The sequence below is a fragment of the Plectropomus leopardus genome, chromosome 17 (genome assembly GCF_026936395.1).
Source record: "Plectropomus leopardus strain MGB_pleo_1.0 chromosome 17, ASM2693639v1, whole genome shotgun sequence".
Taxonomy (NCBI): domain Eukaryota; kingdom Metazoa; phylum Chordata; class Actinopteri; order Perciformes; family Serranidae; genus Plectropomus; species Plectropomus leopardus.
This window is the reverse complement of record NC_142192.1, coordinates 28,799,785-28,817,387: the sequence shown is the minus strand read 5'-3', so window position 1 is coordinate 28,817,387 and position 17,603 is coordinate 28,799,785. Positions and strand designations below refer to the sequence as shown.

The window sequence follows — 17,603 nt, the reverse complement described above, 5'->3', positions numbered from 1 at the left end:
TGTGTGTAAAAGTGCACATAAAAAGTTCAGCATTTCCTCTGTGGAACGGTGGAAATCCTCCTCGTTTATTGATTTCTGACTTCGGCTCAGAAGTTTGTCCTTCCTCTTCCCGCAGCCCGCAGCGCGTTGGCGCCGTGATGGAGGTTATCAATATCTCACATCGGTTTGAAGGCTGCAGATGTCTAACATGAAATACGTTTGACTTAATGGCGAAGTGTCGGAAGTGTCTCTTCTGTCTCAAAGAGGAAAGTGAAGCTCACGGTTACTCAAGAACCAATTAGAGGAACGTGAACCTTATTTGAGTACCGTATTTAAATTTTTGCAGCTCACTCTCCACTACATCTCAGAGGGCAAATATCAGGGATACATGACAATATCATCATGCACAATATCATGCATTTCATCAGTATTGACAGATAATGGCTTTTAAATGAAATATCGGAATCGGCCAATATGCTGATTTCTGCCAGTATCACAAACCCTTTTTTTTGGAGCTTACACAAAACAAAGGTGTAATTTCAGAGCTTACTGTATAACTTTAGCTTTGCTCACTGATCCCTGAGCCCTTCAAGTCCTTATTTGTTCTGTCTCTGTGCAGCACTGATGCGGAGTGTAGCTCCATGTGTCCACAGACAGCGACATAGTTCGTCCTTCATTTGTGAATCTCTGTAATGTCCCAAGAATCTAAACTATAACTTAATGCTAATTTCAACTTGCACGATGGACGTTGATGACGCGAATTACGCGTTTTCACATCCATCATGCCATGTCCAACGCATCCATCACACCGCCTGACATGAATTTGCATCTATTTGTGTCTTTGCATTGACTTTGTCTCTAAACTCGCTGCGTAAAACGTTCTCGTGTAAACACAGCATAAAGCCCTCTGACTGGATGACCACAAGCGTATGGGTTCACACAGTAAGCCAGTGTTTCCCAGACATTGATTTATTTAATATTATTTCATCGTAAATCTCATCACTCAATCAGCCCATTGTTGCCCTGCTGTCTTCCTCAGTTTATCAGACCACAAATGAGACAAGAAATAGAGAGCTAATATTAGCCAGCCCACCGACCCGCCACCTTGCTCCCCGCCGCTGTGGACTGCTTCCCCAGAGGAGAGCAGCCATGGAGACAGACCTTTGGTCAGTGGCTTTAGCAGGTTGAATTCGGCTATTGCAAACCCCCTCGGCGCTGGTAGTCACAGTGGGCTGGGGACCATTGGCAGCGCTGGGTCTCACCTGTGTAACGGCAGCAACAGAAGGTTTGCTAATCTGGCGGGGAGTCGGGGCTGTCCGGTGCCCTGGAGCTGTTTGGTCTTTTAAATCCAGTTTAGTGTTGAATAACGTGACTTAACTCCCTGTTTGTGCTGCAGAAAACCTTCTCAGAAATGTCTCATTTCAGCTCAATTATCTATTTTACAAGTACAATTATGAGAATTTTTAAAAAGATTTTTCGGGGTTTTATGAAAGGGGAAGAGAGAGGGCAAAGGGCCGAGGCTGGAATTGAACCCGCCGCCGCTGCGTCGAGGATATGACCTCTGCACATGGGGCACCTGCTCTAACCACTGAGCCACCTGACCCCCCCTTTTATGAAGATTTTAAACCCATTAAGACGCATTTAACCCTTCATCTAAATTAAAACACTAAACCAATCAAAAAATTCTCACACAAAAAATACATGTTTAGTCAAACCTAACATCTGACTTAAAAACACACTGAGACCTGCTAAGTGTGTCTTTCACACACTCCTTAATAATAACTCACACAGCCTGTGATTGTAGTGAGGACACAGGGTGTAATTATCTGTGTGTGTGTGTACATAATTATCGCTTTTCACTCGCGTGTGTTCATTCAGAGGTGTGTGTGTGTGTGTGTACATTTGGGTACAGAGAATGTATATGAGGATTTTTAGAGAGTTTGCTCATTTACAGGTTTGAACAGGTTGTTTCTTGAACAACTGCACATGTGTTTTTGTGTGTGTGGGGGTGTGTGTGTATTTTGTGCCTAAAGAATATAACATGCATTTGTGTATGAGTGTGTACTTGTGTGTGTGTGTTTCTGCATTTTGCATGTATATTTACACGTGTATCATTGTATATTTGTTTACTGGGGTATATGTGTTCGTTCTTTTGTGTGTGTGTGTGTGTGTGTGTGTGTATGTGTGTGCGTATACATAAGTGCCAGAGTCACAGAGTGGGTCGCTGTTTGCCTTGCTCATAGTGAGCGTCGCCATGGCAACGGCACTAGCAGCGCAGTGTGAAGTGGAGGAAGAGCTTGCGGTGCTCAGCGTGATGGAGAGAGAGAGAGAGACTGGTTTCACATGAATACATGATTGGTCAGACTGGTTGATGATGTCATGTGTTTTAGTCTGTGTTTTAACTTGCCTCCTAATTTTGATGTAACATTTTAATCATGGTTGTTTAACACATAGAGTGGAGCATTATCTTGCGTGTATGAGTCCGTCTGTGTGTTTAAATGTAATCAGCAGGCACAGATTTGTAGTTCAGGGTCAAAAGAGTTAATGATCAGATAGAAAGCCAGGAGGAGCAAAGCAGAGAGAGAGAGAGCAGAGAGAGGAAGGGAGGTGTGTGTCATACTGAGCATGCTCTTTGTGTTAACTTCCTGCTCTCTTCTTCCTGACAGAAAAGACCGTTCAGAGAGACCGGCAACAAGAACGGGAGGAGGACGAGCAGAGTAGAGGCTCTGAATAACAGCTGAGGAGGATTCAAACTGAGGAATTATCACAACATTCAGAGTGAACTCTGCCCCGTGGATGTGTCTGTTTTTTTACTATTTCTAAGGAGAGTCATTCATCGGAAAAGACATTAATCTTTTTTGACAGTAATTTTTCACCTCGACGTCTTGCCTGGGAGATAAAAGATTTGCTACTCTTTCGTCTTTGTGAACCTTTTGATCGCCAAATTTTAGAGAAAGTCCAGGAGCTGAAGGGGATTTTTTTTTTTTGCGCAATCTCTTTCATTTTCTGTTGTTACGTCTCTGTTATCTCACTCTTTTTTTCCTGATGACGTTCTGTTTCTCATAAAAGAAAGAGGACTGTTTCAAGTTTCCCTGACAGGAGCTCCGATAGCATTTGCATTCCTGTTTTGCTCTCACAAGGGGACACATCCTCCCTTGTGTGTGTGACTGAGCGTCCCTCTGCGATACATTGACGTGTCTCAGGGGACAATAACCAGTCCTGTGTGTCTCTTCTGGGAAAAATGGGATCGGAAAAGGACTCAGAGTCGCCTCACTCCTCGGTGAGCGGCGTCCCCAATCCTAAGTGCCGTGCGGCGGGCAAACGCCAGGGCCGCATCTCCTTTCACAGCCTCTTCCACAGCAAACGGGGCTCTCGGGGCGCCAGGGGCCCCAAAGGAGGAGCCGCCACCCCTTTATCCCATCATCACCAACACCACCACGCACAACAGCTTCTCCCGACTGCCTTGAGCTCAGTGCCCGCCGCAGCCTCTGCTACGCCCACAACGACCACCACCACAGCCACCACAACCCCCCAGGACGCTGCCTCCAGCACCCCTTCAAAGCCACTCTCCTCCAGCCAGCCGTCTCTGGGTGGAGCCCCGTCCTCCGGGGACGCCAACCTCCTGGAGTGCCCCCTGTGCCTGGTGCGCCAGCCCGCCGACCAGCTCCCCGAGCTGCTGGGGTGCAGCCACCGCTCCTGCCTCTGCTGCCTGCGGCAGTACCTCCGCATCGAGATCACAGAGAGCCGAGTCCAGCTCAGCTGCCCCGAGTGTGCCGAGAGACTGGCCCCGCGACAGGTGGCAGACATCTTGGATGACGCGGCCCTACTGGAGAAGTACGAGGAGTTCCTGCTGCGGAGGTGCCTCGCCTCCGATCCAGACTGCCGATGGTGCCCGGCGCCTGACTGCGGGTAAGAAACTGTCCATCATGTCCTCACTGCTGCACTGTGAAATCTGACAAGTCGATTTTACTTTTCAAAATGTAGGAAATCAATTGCCTTGAAAAATGTGAGCAAATATAATTATTAACCTAAATTTATATTTATTGTCGTATGTGTTGTTTGGCTGATATAGAAAACAAGTTTCATTTTGTTTTCTACTGTCTTTTTACAGGCAACTGCACACATTTTTGTTTAGTAACAGATGTTGTTACTTAACTATCCTTGTTGCTTTTCAAGAAATATGTATAAATATATAAAGGCATTTCTTCAAAACATTTAGACCAATCCACAGCAATAGTTAATTATCAGGTAAATTCAGACATATGCAGAAGAAAGAGCAGAATCTATATATAAAACATAAAGTAAAATTAAAGTTATAATAATGATAATAATAATAATAATAATGATATCTGTTTTATTTATAGTTGCCTTTCCTAATGGACCTCTTACAAGACACAGTTAAAAACAAGCACCAACGTATCCATACATCATAAAATGGTTAACAATTAATTTTTTGTCAGCTAACGAATCAGTTAATCAACTTGTTGGTTCAGTGCTGGTTCAGTGGAAAGTCTGACTGTCCTCAGAACATTGTGTCCAGTCCTCATCGGAAAAAAATGGTCAATTTTGGGTTTGTAGATGACACATAACCTCATTCACATAGTTTATAAAAGTTAAAGAGATTAGAGCGTTTAAGGTGCTGTTCCCGGCTCATCTGCGTCAGCTTCAGCTTTGTTTGTTTCCATCTTCCTGTTTTTGTGAAATTATCAAGGCATCTGATCACAGATTCCAGACATGAAACAATCTCAGAGCACTTACTGTATTTCAATCATTTCCTCAAAAATTTGTGAAACGAACTGTAGTGCCCTTAAAGGGAAATCACCTTGCGAAATTAATAAAAACAAATAAGTAACTGTCAGAAACAGAAACTAGTATGGGTGTGACAAAAAGTGAAAACGTGGTGATTGACTGAAAGCAGAAAGTTGTTTCATATCTTGTTGTTTGATTTCTTAAAATCTGGACAGGTAAAATGTTTCAGCTTTAACATCTGGTTTTTACTGAAGACGTCAGCAGCTGTTAGCTCACATTACGTAGCATTAAGAATGAGAGCATGGCTGTTTTGTATCGTCATTATCAGGCCGGTGGCTGTGATATTATTGTGTCTTGCCTGCTTAAATCTTTTCTTTCACTCTCTTCCTCATTTACTATCTTCTTCTGATAAACCAAACCACTCGCTCGGTTGCTGTGGGGTTATTTCCTCATCCTTTCTGCTGTAATTGCCTGCATTTCACATGAGCAGAATTGCTTCAGAAGCCAGATAAATGACTGTATTTCTCTGTCTGAGTTAAGGATAACAGGAACCAACTCTGTTAGAGACAAAGAAAGAAAGAAAGACAGGCGGTCTGAGGAAGTTGAATTCGAAACTGTAACTGGGTTAGAGGACTGGGGCCTTGTGGTCGGAGGAGGGGAGAGTCAGATGGGTTTGGAGGTTTGAGCAGCTCCTGTTAGGTTTCTGGAACAAATTGGAGGCGTTTGTTTCATCATAGAAAGCAGGAGTGATTCACTGTGTTTGTGTTTCTGTGTGTGTGTGTGTGTGTGTGTGTGTGTGTGTGTGTGTGTGTGTGTGTGTGTGTGTGGGAACGGGAAACGCAGATATTGGCGGTGTTTTTCTGCTGTGGTTTTGTACAGTAATCCTGGTATCACAGGGGAAGGCCAAAGCGTCTGTGTGGTATTTTTGCATAAATCTGTCTATATGTGTCGGTGCATCTCTGTTTGTTTCGGCGTCTCCACAGCTGCGTGTCATAACCCCTACGTAAAGGGTGAAAGTTTTCTTTCATACTTTTTTAAGTTAAAAAATAATGATAGTTTAACCCTTAAAGCCCGTTTTTAATATTTCACACACTCTTTGCTGCACAAAATGCACTTTTAAAAATCAAATGTTGTACTATAATATTATACATTAATATTTTTTCATACTTTAATTGAGTTCTTTTTAACCAACATCAGTCCTAATCATAAATATCAAATATTCATTACTTTTCAGAATTTTAACCCTTTAAATTTCAGGTTTTGTCATAATTAAAAAAAAAAAATCCCACAAAAAATGAATTATTTTTAATATAATACATGCAAAGTAGATTTTTTTAATCACAGCCTGGGATATGTTAGTGATTACTTGAATGTGACAATGCACCTACTGGCCAAATATACTAAAAATGACATCATAATGTGGAAAATAGTAAAAATTACAAATTCCAAGGCAAAAACCCAGAATGACACCCAGAAATAATGTAGTGTGTGTTTTTATGCTTTGATTATTGTGGGTTCAAATAATGCAGTTTAAAGGTGTTTCAGATTTTTGCACTGATTTGTTTTGCACCTGACTTTGTCTTGTATGATTTTTAGCGTTTAGCTGCTAATTTTTTGCAAACTTTACGAACTGACATAATTGAATGAATTCACGAGATGTGTAACCCTTCTCTACTTCTGCTACGTGTCACCGATGCACATTTAAATCTTTTTATTCAAGTTAAACAGGAAATAAACACTGTAGTTCATCGATAGCAGCAAAAATCACGCAGGCTCACATTAATTTGAACTTTTTTGTAGGCCTTTCTGATCATTTTATTTGAATGGTTCCCATGTCAACATTTCGGCCTTTTGATTACCTGAAAGGAGAGCTGGGGAGTTATTAAAACATTAGGGTTTAACCTCTCAGAACCATTAATAAAAAATACACAGATTTGCAAGAAATCTGGCATCATTTCATGTCAATCTGCAGAATAAACTGCTTTGATGTCTGTTTTATTGTGCAATTTTCCATCTGCCTTTTTCCATTTAATTATGTTTTACTGTCAAACCTCTGCTGTAACTGTCAGAGCCATGTGAACATCCATTTCTGTTTTTATAGTTCCTTGTTTTTAAAAGAGCCACTGTGTGTTCAGCTTTAGACTGAGCATAAATCCATGAGCGAGATACTTTTAACTCCCAGAGGGAGTGAAAATGAACCACTGGAGGCACTTCTTTGATCGATATTGTAAATATTGTTTTAGGTAGAGCTCATTAATGAGTCTCTTGGCTCAGTTCCTTGCACAGGATACTGTCTCTGTCTCTGACATGCTTTTTTTGTTTGATTTTATGACTTTATGACTCGTGGAAAATAAACTCTGAGCCTGTCTGTGAGAGCGGGGCGAAGGAGACGTTCTGGCCAAACCTCATGGAAAAAGAGCCGAGTTTTAGGGTCTGTTTTATGGCCATGTTGGTAAAAAAAGAAGCAGACAGGTTGATAGATGTAGGTCAATACAATTTCCTGGGAAAAAAAAGAAGAAAAGAAATAAAAACCAAAGTGTGTCTGCATCAGCCGTATCATTACAGGAGAGGTTGACTGCTGACCCACATATTTACCAGGACAATCCAGTCTGACGCCAGCAGTGACTCACCACCTCTTTAAAATCAGACAAGTTGACTGAGTCCAAATTATTATTCACCACAAACAGACCCAGCTGCAGACAGAAACAAGCGCGCGCGCGCACACACACACACACACACAAACACACACACACACACACACACCTGCCAGACTAATCCAGGAGAGGTTGCTCCACAGAAACAGTAAAATAGGTGTGATTTTCTTCTGTATAACTGCAAATTGTGTTTTTATAGGTAAGAATGGGCGTCCTATTTTGTGTGTGTGTGTTTGTGTGTGTGTGTGTATGTGTGTGTTACATATTGGCCCACTTATGAAAAAGTTATGTAAATGTGACCTGTTTTTTTTTTTTTGTTGTTATCTTATCTCTTTTGAAAGATATCCAGTAGCCGTTATATGACCAGTGAAAAATAAACAGACACTGATCAGTTTCAAAATATAATGCTGTTAATATCATATTAGAAACATTACAAAACACCAGATAAGAATAAATGTCTCTTTGCAGTTTACAATAAATTATTTGATATTTTTACAGTTTAAGTTCTCCTTCAGGCAGCAGCTGTCCGGCAGATGATGAAATCTTTAAGTAATCTCACCAGTTTGGTTACTGGAAATGTAAAAAAACAAGTTTCCAGCAGGTTGAGAAGAGATTTTTGCTCTGTATTTTTCTAAACTGTTTTATTTTGACTTCATTTGCTTTATTTTGTAACTTCATATCACTTTTTCTTTTCACTCGCAGTCCTTTTAAGTGGTTTTAAAGCTCAATATAGTGCATTCGTTGCACGTGATTTCATTCAAAGTTATCACAACTCTGAAAAAAGATTGATGCAAACCCTTTTTTTACCATGCCAAAGAGCATTTGTTTTATAAATTGTGATTTGCAAAGCAATTATTTCATCCCATGTCATATATTAACTATGTTGTCAGTTTGTTCTTTTGCACCCGAAAGACCAAAAAAAAAATCAATTTAGATACTTTTTACTGCTGAAATGAAGTTAAGTCTTTTCTCCAATATAATGGAACAAGATGGAACTTGCCAAAATGCCCCCAAAAAATGAAAAACACAACAGCAAAGTCTCTTTCCAGAAATCATGAACCAGTTACTTCAGATAATCCACAGACCTTGTTGTGAGCAGTTTCATGAAGGAACTATTTTCTTTCTTTTGAACTGCACCCACCAACCGTATCGCTTACATCTAGCTCGCCCGGCACCACCGAGCTATAGGTAACATTTTTTGAGCTTTGAGCACCATAAGCCGAATCTCATCTAGTCGGCAACTCACACTAAAGCAAACTAAATTAATAAAAAGCATCACAGTTAAGAGGAAAAATGTGTATTTTTTCATTTAAGGCGAACTGTCCCTTTAACCATCATAACACAGTCGTTCACCTCCGACCTGCTCGCCTTATCCGGCCAATGAGGTCTCGGCCTGTGTGTGACTGTCAGGCTCGAGTATCCAGTGAGAACAAAGTGTGCTGTCTCCTCTGGCTGTCAGTTGCTATGGCGACTATCGATGCAGCATAGAGGGAGCGTTGCCAGGGGTAACAGGAGTCGGGACTTAATTAAACAGATCAATACATACTCACACTGGACCTTGTGTGTGTGTGTATGTGTGTGTGTGTCATTTTTTCTGTGTTTTGTGCCGTTGCTGCTGACAGACACGTAATGTGTTTTTCATGTTTGCGTGAGTCAGACTGATGCACGCTCAGATCATCCTGGTGTTTAATACAGACGGCTATTAGAGTGCATCTGTGTTTGTGTGTGTGTGTGTGTGTGTGTTGTGGGTTGTGTGTGTGTGTGTGTATGTGTGTGTGTGTGTTGTAACATTGCATTTACAAGCTCAGCAGGAGTCCCAGGTGGTTGTTGTTGTGGGAGCTAAACACTGACAGGACTGTCTGTGCACGTTTCCTCTTAACACGCAGCATGTCAGCGCTCACAGAACTCCTGCGTCTCCTCTGTCTCCTCCGTCTCCTCTGTCTCCTCCGTCTCCTCCGTCTCTTTCTCCTGAATCTGTCTTGTTGTCTTCCACATCTCAGCTCCTGATCTCACATGCCCCTTCTTACCCTCCTTTTGTTTCATCTATCTTTTCCCCTCTCTGTTTGTCTCTTTTCTTCCCTCTCTCATCCTGGAAATGTCAGCCTGAATTGCTCTCAGCGCCGCATCAAAATCCACCAATCGTGAGACAGCTGTGGCGTTCCTGGGATGCTCTCCCAGGAAAAAGCTGCCGTGGCAACCTGTGCTTTGTACCGCAACAAGTCTCGTGTTGAAGAGCACAAACACACATATGCTCTGTCCTTCATGTTTTTTCTAGTTATTCTTTAGGTACAAAGACGTGTTGGTTTGTCCACTGAGCCGGTCTAAACGGAAATATATCAACAACGTTTGGATGGACTGCCGCGAAATTCGGTCCAGATGTTCATTTTCATATGGGGTCGACAGATTATCAGCCTGCCTGGTTATTTAGGCCAATATTTCGCATGTTGCCAATTATCTTTATCAACATTTTATTTTCATGATTGCTGATAAAAAATCAAAGTGTTAGCATGGGAGGAACTCCTACATTGAAAAGAGAATTTTATTTTTTCAATTTTTATTTAAATTTTCAGATGACTTTATAAAAATTGTTGCTGTTTTGATGTTTAGATTTAGTTTTAGTTTTCATTTGCTAAAGGCATTTAAAGTGTAGTGCTGCGTTTTTTTACAAATTCGAAATAATGACAGAAAGATTTTCAGTGTTATTGTAAATGCATATAATTTCCAAATACTGGTTTTCGGTCTCATTAACTACTAATAATCGGTATCATTATTGGCCCTGAAAAACAATATCGATCGAGCCCTAATTTTCTCATCAGGATAAATTGTTTTTCTGCTGCTTCTTTGCTGGTCGTTGTGCCACCACGAAAATAAGGCCTGAAGGCCTCAGCAAAAACAACGTTTAAAGAGATTTAGATTTAATTTTGTTTTAAATCACAGTTTAACTTTAAATCATGTTGCACCAAGCTTTAAAAGTATCTTAAAATTAGAAAAGATTACCTTTAGACCTTTAACCTTACCAACTAAGTTTTTCTCAAAGGCTGAGAAATAAGAGCTTCTCTGTTGAGCCGCTACGAATGATGCAAGGCCAAATAACTGACTTTTAACATAACATAACACTTTTGTTAAAGAATACAGAGCAACTAAAACTATCCTTTACACATTTTTCATTATTTTTTATTAATTGATTATTTATTTATTTATTCAAATATCTAAATATTTATTTATTTATTTTTATTAGGAAAGAAAGCATCTCCGTATTTATTTAACTCTATTTCACTTTACAATAAACTTGGATTAAATAAACAAAGATTAGTTTTTCATTTTGCAGTAGAGCTCTGCTTAATTTTAAGTTTTTGTTTGACTCGTTTTAAATTTAGTTTTGCCTAACGTCTTGTGCTGAGACAGCTTTCCTCTCTTTTTTTATGACTGTGTAGATTTTAAGGACACAAATATTCAGACATATAAATCCTGTGTGAACTCACTGTGTAAATACAGAGGACAGCTACAATATAAATGTTGAGAATTTGGACTCAGCTGACAAAAAAGGGTTTTCATGTGGTGGGAAGAGTTTTCAAAAAAAAGGGAAACAGTTGAGAAATTGCCTTTCTCGTAAAGAGCCTGTCGAGTTCTTGTTCTGCTGTTCTGTTTCTCTTTTGATGAGTTTGAACCAGATCGCTGATGTTGCAGGAAAAAAAAAGCAAAAGAGGCATCGTTTGTGTTTTTCCCTTTGTTGAATCAAAGGATTATACAGTTATTGAAGCGCTGAGTCAGTTAAGTGACCAGTTGACCTCTGAGGGCCTGTTGAAAACACGGCTGACAGTTTGTTTCATCACTACAGAAGCTGCTTTTGTTCAGATGTTTTTGAGACGTGAGTGATGTCTAAATCCTCACAGATGCGAGGTGAAGTGTCTCCGCAGGAATGCCAGCTCTTGTCTCATCTTGTCCCGAGAAAGCAAAATTCTTGTCTCCTCTGATATCCGTTAATTTATTCCGTCCTGAGAGAACGGGCCTGTCACGCTGTTTGAAGAGCTGGTAATGAGCGACGTGTTGGGGCCTTCGTGTTGGAGGCGTGCCAAAACAATTATAAGTTTGTCATGTTATCACTTCTTCCACACTCGGCTCCTCTTCTTTTTTTGATAGTGTAACTCCAACATTCGACTAATGTGCTGAAAACTGGCATCGTCTTTGTTTGTCCGTGTAGAAAAAAGCCAAAAAATGTAAAAACCCTGGTCTGCTTTTGTTATCACTCCTCCAACATGTTTTCTCCCACTTAGCTTTGTGACAGTATTTGATGACTGGCCTCTTTTGTGATTTCCCCAGTGATTGATAGCCTCTATCTCCCGCTCTGTAATTGCTTTTTTGTCCTTAGTGTTATAACATGCAACCCGTATTTGCTTAGACACGTGCTGGCCTAACGTCAGTGCGCAGCGAAGAGTGCGGAGTCAGGGTTAGTTGCATTAATAATCTGTATTCCTCAGGAACTTTCTACCTCCGCAGAGAAATCTAAATCAATTTTGGGTTTGTCTGTTTGATTGTTGTTAAGTTATTTTAAAATCAAGAGAAATTTTGATGAAGTTTAGTGGAAAGTAATGTGCCAAGTGTTTTTTTCTTAACTCTTTTAAACCTGGATCATCATCACTTTTCTTTTGCTGCCTCCAGATGCCTTTCACAAGTATTTAAAGCTTTAAATCCAAAGCAAATTTGTTTGATTTCTTTGAAAATAATGAGAAAAAGGCAATGAGAAACTTTCTAAATAGTTTTTTTTTTTACAGATTTATTATAATTTTTTAAGCTGTTTTCAGGTCATTTCCTTGTTTGCTTGTTGTTTTTTTTTACTTTCCCTTTTGGAGTTATTTTTTGTGCTAATTCTGTTAATTTTCTTGTCTTTTTTTGTAATTTGTGGGTCATTTCTTCTTAAATTGCTCATTGCATCTTTCTCATGTTTTTGAAAAAAGTCAGTCCAATTTGCCTAGGTTTTAAAGGGTTAATGGTGCAAAATTTATTACAATTTCTGCTTTACTCTCATTGACTGCACTTCCTTGAATAGAAAAAAAAGAATCTCTAACAGTGTAATTGTCATGTGTTGTCCTCCCCTGCGTGGTCCATCAATGCAAGTTAAAACTGAGCACAAATTACTGCTGGTTCGACCCGTTTAACGTCTCGTCTCTGAACCTCAGCGTCAGTAACAATAACTCCATCACTGCTGTATTTACACTCCTCTCCGGCTCCTCTCTCCGTATTGAACTTTGTGAAATCCACATTGATTGACCTCATCCCGTCTCGTTCCCGTCCTCTCTCAGTGTTGTTTCTAAGTGATTACTCCATCGATCAAATCTTCCCTCTCTCCTCTCCAGCGTCTCTGTTTTGTGTCCATTAGTGGTCGTATTGAAGAGCTTCATCTCTTAGAAACTGTGTTTGAGTTAAGAGTCTGTTGTGTTTCTTAAAGTTACGTAATGTGTTACCAAACTTAGAGGCCTGGGTTTGAATATTTCAGTCAGCATCATGTGGTTGCAAGAAATTGTGTGTGTGCCTGTGCATGTGATACTGTTATACAAGGTGGGAAATTATAAAATTAACTTATTCAAGTTTTAGATGTTACCAGACAGAACAACCTGTTAAATATTATTTTATATCATGTTCCCATGGTCAACATAGCAGCAAAGATTTGAAATATTTCAAAAACTATACAACAGATTTCTGTGAAATTTGGTAAATATATTTAAGTTACCTAGCGCCATAACAAGATTGACATTTATATGTTTAAGTTAATTGTCTCGACAGTAGGACTTCCTAACAGCAGACATTTTGACTTTTCATAGTAGGAAAAGTACTGACCTGTTGACTTTAGGAAAAACAAAAATAATTTGAATTTTTTTTTCATTTAATATTATTTTAACAGTAATGCTGCTTTTTTCCTATGATATGTTCTGGTGACTTAAGTTTTTGTTTATTTATTTGTTTGTCTAGTTTTGAAATACATGACACACGTGCTTTTAAGATTTTTTATTCTAGACAACAAAGCCTGTCAGGTTTCCTTTGTTTGAGTTTGTGTTTTGGGGGAAAAAAAGCACAAAGTGTTATAATGTGGATGCTATATGATTGTGTAAAAATATCTTTTCCTACAAGTAATATGTAAAATAAAAAAAATACATATGCACAAGAAAATCATGCACAAAATGTAATATAAAACAGAAATTAAAATAAAATAAATACAATAATAATAAAAGGCTGGCAGTTGTATAGAATATGTATTAAGAGTAAAATGCATAAGAACTTAAGCAAGAGCTATAAGAAACTGGGTGAGGAACTCATCTTCACCCGTCCTCGTCTGGACAGCCAAAAAATGAATCCCAGATAGCAGAGAAGTTTTTGATTGAGTTGGTACTAAAAAGTTTTTTCATCTTTCCATCTGCATGACTGAAATCATGTCCGCCGTCCACCTCTGGAGGGAAGAGAGAAGCTGATTTCCATTTGAGAAGTTCATCCTCAGAGCAGAGCAAAGTCAATTTGCTTCAACCATTTTGGAGTCTCAAAGTCTCCATCACGTCAAATAACATCGTTTTCAGGCCAGTTTGCAGTCAGTCAGTGGTGCAAATTTGCATGTTAAGGTTCAACAGATGAATTGGGAGTCTGCTGACGTTGACATTATTTTAATTTGGCCAGAAATGCTGCTGTTATAAATACTGGACTCCCTAAACCAACTGCCAAACGTCAGCCAGAAATCCATGACCTGTTCAGTTCTGGTTTGATTGAAAACAAGAATGGAGATTTTTTTTTTTTTTTTACATTTAGGTGGACACACATGAAATGGGGGGTTTGGGAGTCATTGACCAGAAAATTTTCAGCATTAAACACTGAATTTCCTGCATTCTGGTGCACTAACATGTCTTTTCTGCATCAATTTATGGTGTAAATATCATTTATTTTGTCAAAATGAATGTCCTCTGCTTCTGTCATGTTTTAAAGGGGGGACAAATGTACATGTCCTAAATATTGAGAGGTATGTGTCCCCTGCAACATCCCCACCTTTGAGTAAAAATAAATATCTGACTGGAATATATTTTACTTGAATTTTATGGTCAGTCTTTTCATTCAGTGTCAGTTTAACAAGTTATTGTTAATACACTTTAACCCTTTGAAACATGGATCAACATCACTTTTCTTGTGCTGCGTTCAGATGTCTTAGCAAGTATTTAAACCTTCGAAATATAAACAAATGAATGTGCTTTCTTTGGAAAATGTGGGGAAAAAGGCAATGAGCAAGTTGGCAAGAACTGTAGTGCAAATTGCAAGAAATTTGTAGCTTTGGAAAATTTGTTTTAAAAAAGATAGGGAAAAATATTTTTTAAAAAACAACCTATATTTATAGTTAGTTATAGATAATTATTTTATATTAATTTTTCTTTGAAGATTTTTTTAAGCATTTTTCCAGGTCATTTCCTGAAGTTGTTTTTATTATTTTCTAAATAATTATTATATATTATTATTTCTGTTTTTCTCCCCTAATTTTTAGTGGCTTTTTTTGTTTATTTTTTCACTTTCTTGCTCACTGCAAAGTATTCAGTCAGTTTGCTCAGATTTCAGAGGATTCATACACTAAGGACTGCCAATTAGTGCCTCATAATAATCAAAAAATGTTGCCTTTTTTGGGACTTCGTAATTTGACCTCTTCAATTTCCACATTCATGAACACTCTCTGTCCGTCTCTTCCTTTCAGATTTGCCGTCATCGCCTCGGGCTGTGCCAGCTGTCCCAGGCTGGTGTGTCGCAGAGAGGGATGCGGCGCCGAGTTCTGCTACCACTGCAAACAGGCCTGGCACCCGAACCAGACCTGCGACTCGGCCCGCCAACAGAGAGCTCAATCCCTGCACACCCACAGCAACCACTCACCCAGCTACACACAGGAGCAGGGGCCCGGTAAGTACCTGGAAAACACGCACACACACACACACACACCTCTCAGCCTCTCTGGAGAGTGACTGAAAAGTAACCACATTAGATGTGTGTGTGTGTGTGTGTGTGTTTCTGTGTGACGTGAATAGACAGATAAAATCTTCTCTGCCAGCATTTCCGACCTGAAAATATTCTTCACACTTCTGAGAACTCGCTGCCTCTCTCTGTCTCTGTCGGTCTCTATCACATGTCAGTCTGTCAGGTTGTGAGTCAAACTCGTCTCGCGTCTGTTGTGTCGACTCCCCGGCGCTTCCCACCGCGAGCAGCGTTCAGCCGAGCATGAGACACTATTTATATCTCAGTTTCTCCTCTTGATTGTTTCCTGACTGCAGCACCCTGCTTCCTGTCAAACAACATTTAAAAATGTCACCCCAACATTTCAGGATCCAAACTAAGTTAAAGGGTAAATTATTGCTTTTTTCAACCTGGACCCTATTGCTCATTTTTGTGTATCTAAGTGACTAATTGGAAGAACAATTTTTGAAATTGGTATTCAGGCAAAACGGGCTGCAATGTAACTACTCTGGGTATGTTTGCACGGTCAATATACATCCATTTGCCCTTTGAAGCCTGAGCAAATGTGTCTGATTACTTTCAGAACCATGGGGAGAAGGCCATGAGCAACTTAACAAGACATCGCCCAAAAATATGCAAAAAATGAGTAAAGAATTACCTGAAAATAAGCTAAAAAAGAAATGAAAAAAGAGAAGTAAAAAAAAAAACAACCAAAGAGGAAAACTACCCCAAAAGTGCTGAAAATTAAATTATATACTGTATATATGTCTGTAACATAATTAATTAAATTAAATATAGATTTATAAAAATTATAAATATAGTTTTCAGGACATTTTTTAAATTATTTTTTAAATTAAAAAAAATTGTTTTTTTCAATATTCATTTCAAAAATCAAAATGACAATTTTTTTTTTACAATTTCCGATTTTATGCTCAAATGAAAAAATGAAAAAAAAAAACAAATAACGAGGGAGCCTGTCGCCTACTTTTAGCAAGTTTTCCTGCGTTGATAAAACATGCATATATGGGTTAATCTGGGTGGAAAGAGCGTATAAAAGATCTTCATGCTTCCACCTCTGAAGGCTACAGCAAAGAGAGAGTTGGCTTCTCTTAGCAGCAAACACGTTAGATATTGTTGCTTTTGTGGATCTGGTTTTTGTTACCTTTGCACAGAGCCAGGCCACCTGTTTCCGCACTTCATGCTAAGACAAGATAACTGTGTCTTGGCTTTAGCGTCTTCATATTAACGGCACAGACATGAGAGCGGTACCAGTCTTCTCATCAAACAAAACTGCTTATTTTCCAAAATGTTGATGACACAAACAGCCATGCCTGTGTGTGCAAGCATCCTTTGTGTGTGTGTGTGTGTGTGTGTGTGTGTGTGTGTGTGTGTGTGTGTGTGTGTGTGTGTGTTTAATCCAATTTTGATTAAAAATCTATTAACTAAATCCCTCCAGCTGTCCTCAGTCAATCTATCGGTCTCTGTCTTTCCTAAATTCACCACTTCCAGTCTGCCTCTCGCTGCCAAGTCTTCAGAGGAACTGACGACAATCCAGAAGAGTGAAAGTGACTCATTAAAAAAAAACCCAGGCCGCTCCCTTTATTCCTGTCCGTCTGTTCATCTGATCGTACCTGATGATTTGTCAGCGAGATATACAGATAGAAAAAGACAGGGAGAGAAGAGGAAATCTGATGGAAAGATAAAGAAGCAGTTAAAACAGAGACAGGAGACAGTGTGTCAGTGGAGGAAAAAAAACAGTAACAACCACTTTAACGCGCGTGCACACACACACACACACACACACACACACACACACACACACACACACACACACACACACACACACACACACATTTGGCCCATTTTATCCAGATCTGCCAGAGTCTCTCAGTTAAAATGCCAAAATGGCCTTTAAAGAGCAGAGAGCGTTCCCAGCATCAAACACACAGTGAATTGGCTTTTTTTTTTTTTTTTTTGGCTTCCTTGCTTTCTTTCCCTTAAAATGCATTAGAGGACAAACTGCTGCAATTGTCCGATCCATTACTCTAACAAGCTTTGATTTTGTTGCCAACGCAAGGAGGAAAAATACAGCTAGATGGGACCATTTGTAGAATTTTGTTTTTCTTGCATTTAAAGGTTTACAATGGAGGACTGTTGGTCACTTTTTGTAAACACGCTGACCAAAAACAAGTAAAAGTCACAAATTCACTCTTATTTTGCATTTTTTCTCAATATATTCACATTTTTTGTATC

The 17,603-nt window shown here is 39.4% G+C and overlaps 1 protein-coding gene across 1 annotated transcript in view; it reads left to right on the top strand.

Annotated features, from left to right (window-relative positions):
• The window catches only part of rnf19b (ring finger protein 19B), a 44,213-nt gene that overhangs the window by 15,998 nt on the left and 10,612 nt on the right, over positions 1-17,603 (top strand). The window contains exons 2-3 of the mRNA XM_088090867.1: positions 2,646-3,888; positions 15,100-15,299. Of these exons, the coding sequence (XP_087946993.1) occupies positions 3,221-3,888; positions 15,100-15,299 (868 nt within the window). The 5' untranslated portion in view covers positions 2,646-3,220. The remainder of the gene's footprint in view (positions 1-2,645; positions 3,889-15,099; positions 15,300-17,603) is intronic.